Genomic DNA, 7,184 nt, shown 5'->3' with positions numbered 1-7,184 from the left:
GTTAAGCAAGATGGTTATAGAGATTTTTAAATGTAAATTGCAGTTTTATATTGAACAAGAGTTTGTTCAATAGCTTGGTTTAGGTTTTGGTGCTTAAAAATAAATAGCTAGACTTAGGGTTTTTATTCAGGAAAATTGGGATTATAATCCTGCAGATGCCTAATGAGTTGCATGCATGATAATGTAAAGCTCAACTACTTTGATCAACAAGTCAATCAGCTCTCGCATGTATTGACTTGTCTATTAACGAGATTTAATGATCTCAACTGTCGTATTTTGATCAATAGAAAGTGTTGATCGATAATCCTATAGGGATATCGATCGATACACCTTTTGCACCATCGATCGATTATTCAAGTGTGATATCGATCGACGCGCTCTAGTCAAGCTTTATGCGCAGGTTGAATAATGGCTTACTAAGCTCACTAGATCAGCTCTCGCCTTGCTCATAGCAAGAAACATAGTTCAATATTAGAATGTTTTCAGGATGAGAATAAAGCTCTCGCTTTTATCAATCAATCCAAGGGCAGGTTCTAGGTAGCTAATCTAGACACATGCATTAATGAACAATCCTAAAGATGATTATCACAACTCAGCAATCTATAGTTGGGGCTAATCCCTCCTAACCTATTTAAACCCTAAAATCTAACAGTGGAACTACTCAGACATGGCTAAGCAATTCATAACAGCAATTAAGTATGAAAACTTCATTAGAATAGTAAATAGATATTAATGAAGATCCAATTGGATCTTCTCTCCAATCTATCAAAATCCTAAAACTCTTGCTGTGAAAATAGTAAAACAATAAAAGTATCGATCGATTGTTTCTCTCCAATGTCGACCGATGGTCGAGCTCGATGGTCATCTCGGGTGCTTTCTCCAAATATCTCCAAAATGCTCCAAAATCATCATTTTTCTCCAAAACACTCCTGATTTTATATATATAATAAATAGACTCTATAATATAATAATTATTAGTAAAAACACCTATAAACTATGGATGAAAATGGGTCAAATCCATAGTCCATCACGGAGGCGGAAGGACTGATATGGGCCATGAAGAAGATGCTTGGAGATGGACACACCTCGGTATGTTTTGAATCTGATTGTGCTCAGCTCGTAAAATTGATCCATAACTTGGAAGAATGGCCAGCTATGGTTGAAACTATAGAAGATATAAGTATCATCTCAAGGAGTTTTGAATTCTTCTCTATTGAATGTTGGGGTCAAAACCGGTCACGACGGAATCAATGCCTGAAAGTTCCCGGAAAACCAACTCTCGATCGATCCTTGAAAACTAGACATTCCTGGAAAACGGTTAATCAAGTAAAATACAGTTTTTCGCGGATGCGAACCGAGGAATGTCGAGAAGAGGATCAGTCTTGATGAGGTCTCGATCGTAAGCTAGGACCGTCTCAACCGAGGCCACCTCGCCCCTGGGCGAGGACGACCTCCTGGGCGAGGACGACCCGCACCGAGGTCACCTCCCCCATGGGCAAGGACGACCCGCGCCGAGGTCACCTCGCCCAAGGGCGAGGACGACCCGCGCCGAGGTCAACTAGCCCATGGGGAGGACGACCCGCGCCGAGGTCACCTCGCCCATGAGCGAGGCGACCCGCGCCGAGGTCACCTCGCCCATTGGCGAGGACGACCCGCGCCGAGGTTACCTCGCCCATGGGCGAGGATGACCCGCACCGAGGTCACCTGGCCCATGGGCGAGGACCGACCTCCTGTCCCGAGACCGTGCATCCTCGTCTAAGTTACCGTAACAAAATCCTCGGGCCCATGTCTCATCCCGCACCGAGGTTACCTCGCCCATGGGCGAGGACGACCCACGCCGAGGTCACCTCGCCCATGGGCGAGGACGACCCGGACCGAGGTCACCTCGCCCATGGGCGAGGACGACCCTCGCCGAGGTCACCTCGCCCATGGGCGAGGATGACCCGCGCCGAGGTCACCTCGCCCATGGACGAAGACGACCCGCGCTGAGGTCACCTCGCCCATGGGCGAGGAAAACCCGCGCCGAGGTTACCTCGCCCATGGGCGAGGATGACCCGGACCGAGGTCACCTCGCCCATGGGCGAGGACCGACCTCCTGTCCCGAAACCGTCCATCCTCGTCTAAGTTGCCGTAACACAATCCTCGGGCCCTTGGACGCAATACCCATGTCTCATCTCGCTCAGGATCATCAAAGAAAGACTTTAGGAAAAGTTATAAAAACTTGGTCGTCGAAATGGATTCCAGCATGCCGTATAAAACGGCTATGGTTAGCTTGAACACCAGTTGCCTTAACTATACGGAGAATTGGAATCCTTTCGGAAAAACCAACAGCTGTTTCTTAGGAAAAATCGTAAAAATGTTTAATTCCCAAAACGGCCCAAAAGGGGCCTGAACCGCGGCTAAATGGCTCACTTACGATTTTAGAACAGGATTGAGCCTAAGGCTGATATGACGGTCTATTTTTTATTCGTAGGAAAAGATAAATGCCAAGTTTCCGAAGATAATCATGAAGGGTGACGAAAAATGGAAAAGCCCGTCTCGCGATGAATCCGGCCCAGGAAAAGGTGCAAACCGACCTAGAGAGAGTATATAAGGAGGGCTTAAGGCGAGGAGCAAGAGAGAGCTTTCTCAGAGCAAACTTATTACTTAGAGCAATTTAGGCATTTTTCCGTTTTAACTATCGAGCTGCGACTCGACTAGGTTAGAACCTAGGTGGCTAGACTAGCGAACGTACCGACAGCTCTCGTGGCCTAGGATCTTACCTGTTGTTCACGCTCAAACGCGAATTCGGAAATAAGACCTCTTTGTTCTCTTTTCGCTCTTTTACGATTTATTACTTTCGACTCTTTCATATTGATTGTGTTGTGCGTGGCCCAGCAGATAACTGAGACCTTCAGGGAAGGCTAGGTTAGCTTGGCTTTCCTCCGATTAACAAATCTCGACGGTGTGAATTCTGGTTCCCACAGTTTGGCGCTAGAAGGAGGGGGGGAGGGTACGGATCTAACTCTAACGCAACCGCGCACGCTCAGTAAGGTATGACGATCGACGCTGACAAAGACAAGCAAACGCACGACGGGACATCCATCAATGCCAACGCTGAAAGAACTCCAGCTGGAAACGTATCCACGGTCACTACGAACGCCGTGATACTGGACCAGATGAAAGAAATGTTCGCCTCCGCTCAGAAAAAGTCGGACGAACAAGAAAAGCTCGTGGCCTCTCTCGCAAAACAGGTGAAAACCTTAACGGTGAAGGCCAAGAGTAAAAACCCGCACGGGGCCACAAGAGCCCGCAGCGGAAGAAGACTCGATTTCGAGACTCCGAGCGATCGGGCCACACGGGCAGATAAGGATTCTTCAGGTCAGAACCCTGACGAAACAGTCCCGCCAGGCGCACAACCGACCGCGGAGAATCTTCCACCTCCCGCCGGGAGCAACGAAGGAGGCGATTTCGAGCGGATCGATCTGGACATAAGCGACCAGTCCGATCACTCGGCCGGAGGTGTCGATGTCCATCTGAGAGAACACGAAGCCAGTCCCCTCGGCAGGATGCATCGTTCGAAAAGCCCGTGACATAGGAAGAAGAAAATCTCTATTGGGTAGAGCAGGAAGAACTGGCCGAGAATCAGGCTCGGATCCACCGCAGTCAACGCCAACAGGTTCGCAAGGCTGCTAGAAATTCTGATGAGATCCATGATCTCCGCGAGTACATCGCAAAAAATGCGGCAGAAGTCAAGGCGGTAAAGTCGCAGATTCACAACGCGACAAGCGCTGAACCCGAGATCGACAGACTTCTCGAGGAAGCACGGAAAACTCCGTTCACTGCCCGGATCACGGAAACTAACATCTCAGATCCTGGGAAGATCAAAATTCCCGTCTACGATGGCACCACCGACCCAAAGGCGCATCGGCAGTCTTTCCAGATCGCGATGGGAAGGTGCAAACTCAAGGAACGCGAACGAGACGCTGGCTACTGCCTCCTCTTCGTCTGAAACGAAACTCCATTGGAAGTTTCCGTCAGCTCGCCTCGGAGTTTCTCAAACAGTATTCTATGTTCATGGACAGGGAAACCTCAGACGTCGACCTTTGGAGTCTATCTCAAAGAGAAGACGAACCACTCCGCGAATTCATGAACAGGTTCAAGCTGGTAATGGCAAGAGTCACTGGAATCAGCGACAAAGTGGCAGTCGACGCTTTGCGGAAAACTCTCTGGTACAGGTCAAAACTCCGGCAATGGATATCCCTTGAAAAACCGAAAACAATCCAGGACGCTCTTCACAAGGCAACGGACTTCATCATGATGGAAGAAGAGATGAAAGTCCTCTCCCAGAAGTACAACCCGCAGAAGACGTCCGCGAGAAGGAAAAACCCTCGCAACGACAGGTATGTCCACCACGAGGGAGAAGATCTCCAGGGCGAGCATAATTACGCTATCAACTCCGAACAGGGAAAGACTTCCGGAAATACCTGGACTGGGAACCAGTTCAAGGATAATTTCTACTGCGAGTTCCACCAGACCAGAGGTCATTCCACTATGAACTGCAAGGTTCTCGGGGAAAAGGCTTGCTGCGAAGCTCCTCGCCGGCGAAATTTTGAAGGTCACAGGCATAAAAGACCTTCTCCTGGATTCCGATCGCACTCTCAAAACTGATAAAGAGTCCCCCAAAAATAACACCCGCGAAAATCAGACGGGCGAGAAACGCGGAAGGAGGTAGGATGACCGAGGAAACAACATCAACCGTCGAAGGGTGAGCATGATCATCGGGGGATCGCAATTCTATCGCGATTCGATCTCGTCGATCAAAGCTTATTGACGGAAGGCTGAGACGAGTTCAAGCTGGCTGGCTCGGTCCCCAACCGACGGCGCCCCTAACGATACGATCGTCTTCGAAGAGAGGAAAACCATCGGAATCGACAAACCTCACTGCGACCCATTGGTTATCGATCAGGTAATCCGAGACCTGGAAGTGGGAAGGATCCTTATCGACACAGGAAGCACAGTCAACGTCATCTTCCGCGATACCCTTCGGAGGATGAACATCGAACTCGAAGAAGTCGTCCCGTAACCAAAACCTCTCACCGGTTTCTCAGGTGCAACGTCAATGACCCTCAGATCAATCAAACTCCCAGTGATGGCTAAAGAGGTTACGAAAATCATTGACTTCGCGGTAGTCGATAACCCAGCAATCTACAATGTTATCATGGGAACTCCTTGGATCAATGCCATGAAAGCGGTACCGTCGACTTACCACCTTGGCATCAAGTTCCCAACTTCAAACAGAACAGCGGTAATCTGGGGATGCCAGAAACAGTCTAGGCTACGCTTCTTGGCCGAGCATAAACTACGACAAACTCGGAACACCCCCCCCGGTCAACCCGAAGCGGGCTAAGAAAGCTCAAAACGCTCCCGAGAGCTCCATAAAAAGTGATCTAGAATCACCCGACCAGGCAACGACTCCAGACAGCGACATAGTCCCCGAGTCAATCGCCTTGCCAGCGGACAGCCCGACTCCTGAAATGGTCGTCGATCCAACTGAAGCCCCAACGGCTGAAGTATCCGGAACGATCCCATCCAGCGAGTAAGAACACCTGCAGCAACAAGCAGAACTACGAGATGGCTTGATCCTCGAAAGAGGTACGTAGGCAGCTTGTCATATCGACAAGTTCAGCTATCCCCCTTGTTAAAAAGGGGGGGGGGGTACATATACTCGTATACTCCCACAAAAATCCGAAATATCCATGAATGTACTCGATATTTTCGAAACTTTTTCAATAAATTCTACCTTCTTCCGATCTCACGATTCACTTGCAATAAGTCACAGTAATCTAAGGTTGGCCTAAGAAACGCCGAAGGTAAGGGCATACCGTCCAAGCAGTCCTTGGACGAAAACTAATACCTACATAATTCACACATACTCATGGTCAACCAAAACCGGAAAAATGCATCTGCTATAAAAACGAAGATCGTAGCCATCTCACAGCAAAAGACATATCTTCTAGAAAGCGAGACGTCGCAAATATTTCTCGAAAGATATTATCTAAATACACAGTCCGTCTGTGACTCTAAAATATAAAATGCCCGTCGATTGGCCCCGACGGACAAGTCCAAAACGTTCTCTAAAAAAGAACTCGTAGTCAACCCTTTCATAAAAACTAAAGGTTTTCTTACATCCGACAATGATACCATAGTGCGCTACACAAGAAAATCCAAAATTTTGGTCAGCACACCAGACGTTCTCTGGAGAGTGCTCGATTCTTCCCACACAAGTCATATAAGCCGGCACCCAGTCGCAGACTTTAATCGGAAAGAATCAGGTAGAAAACGCCAACGGGCAAAATGAAAGCCGATTAGTTGTCGCATAGCCTTAGAGCCGAAAGTAAACCTAGGTCTTGCCCTAAACCCAGTTCTGCTGGTCCATTAACATCTCAAGGCATGATATCGAAACTGATACGAGATCTTAAAACATGTCTCATCGTCCACATCTAAAACGCTCACGAAACTTCGTAAAACTCCTAAACGTTTTTGAATACCCTCGAAAGAGCAAACGAACGGAACGACAAATTAAGAGTTAAGAAACGAAGTGACTACTCGTGTCTTTCCCTCGACACTTGGCAGAAGTATAAACTAAAACCCATAGAATGCAAAAAGAACATTCGTTATATATAAAAAGGCCAGAGAGCGGCTGGGATTCGAAGCCACCAAAGGCCAGTCCCGCATATATAGTCAAATGACCTCGCAAGGCCATAGGACACTCAAATAACGAACGGCCACACTTGGCCTAAAACACTACACGAAATCTTGAGAAAAAGGCAAAGGGAAAACAATCCCGACGACCTTCAGAGATCAAGGTCAAGATACCCAAAATTCAAGGCTCCAAATGAGTTCGCGGGCTAATCCACTTCTCCTCCCTCGTCCGCAGCATCGGCTCCCGCCTCCGTCGTGTCCTCCGAAACCTCGATGAGTTCCCAAAGCTCTCGGATCCTCCCCTCTATTGGAGGAACCATCGACTCGGCCTGGGCGCACCCATTCATGAGGCCCGACATCTGAGCAACCTCGGAGAGAAAAAAGAAATCAGCGTTCTGCGACTTCCAAAGGGTACCAACCGAACTGCGGCATTTGCGGAAGTCACCCATGTAGTCTTCAGCGTCCTTGAAACTCCTGAATTAAGCATCAAACAATGTAGC

The 7,184-nt window shown here is 48.4% G+C and overlaps 1 protein-coding gene across 1 annotated transcript; it reads left to right on the top strand.

Moving 5' to 3' along the window:
- The first annotated feature begins 3,035 nt into the window (after positions 1 to 3,035).
- LOC125583267 lies at positions 3,036 to 4,650 on the top strand. The gene is made up of 3 exons (XM_048749899.1): positions 3,036 to 3,509; positions 3,608 to 3,912; positions 4,065 to 4,650. The coding sequence occupies exons 1-3, from the start codon at positions 3,036 to 3,038 to the stop codon at positions 4,648 to 4,650; spliced, it is 1,365 nt and encodes a 454-aa protein (XP_048605856.1).
- Positions 4,651 to 7,184: the final 2,534 nt, after the last annotated feature.

Source organism: Brassica napus, chromosome C3 (genome assembly GCF_020379485.1).
Source record: "Brassica napus cultivar Da-Ae chromosome C3, Da-Ae, whole genome shotgun sequence".
In the NCBI taxonomy this organism is placed as follows: Eukaryota; Viridiplantae; Streptophyta; class Magnoliopsida; order Brassicales; family Brassicaceae; genus Brassica; species Brassica napus.
The sequence above is the reverse complement of the archived record's forward strand: the minus strand, read 5'-3'. Positions and strand labels throughout refer to the sequence as shown.

What these genes read in the sequence shown, in the direction of transcription:
- LOC125583267 (XM_048749899.1), top strand. Translation starts at nt 3,036, where the DNA reads ATGACGATCGACGCTGACAAAGACAAGCAAACGCACGACGGGACATCC. An exon ending in ACTCGGCCGGAGGTGTCGAT is followed by an intron (nt 3,510 to 3,607) that starts GTCCATCTGAGA and finishes TGGGTAGAGCAG; the next exon opens with GAAGAACTGGCCGAGAATCA. An exon ending in GACCCAAAGGCGCATCGGCA is followed by an intron (nt 3,913 to 4,064) that starts GTCTTTCCAGAT and finishes GTTCATGGACAG; the next exon opens with GGAAACCTCAGACGTCGACC.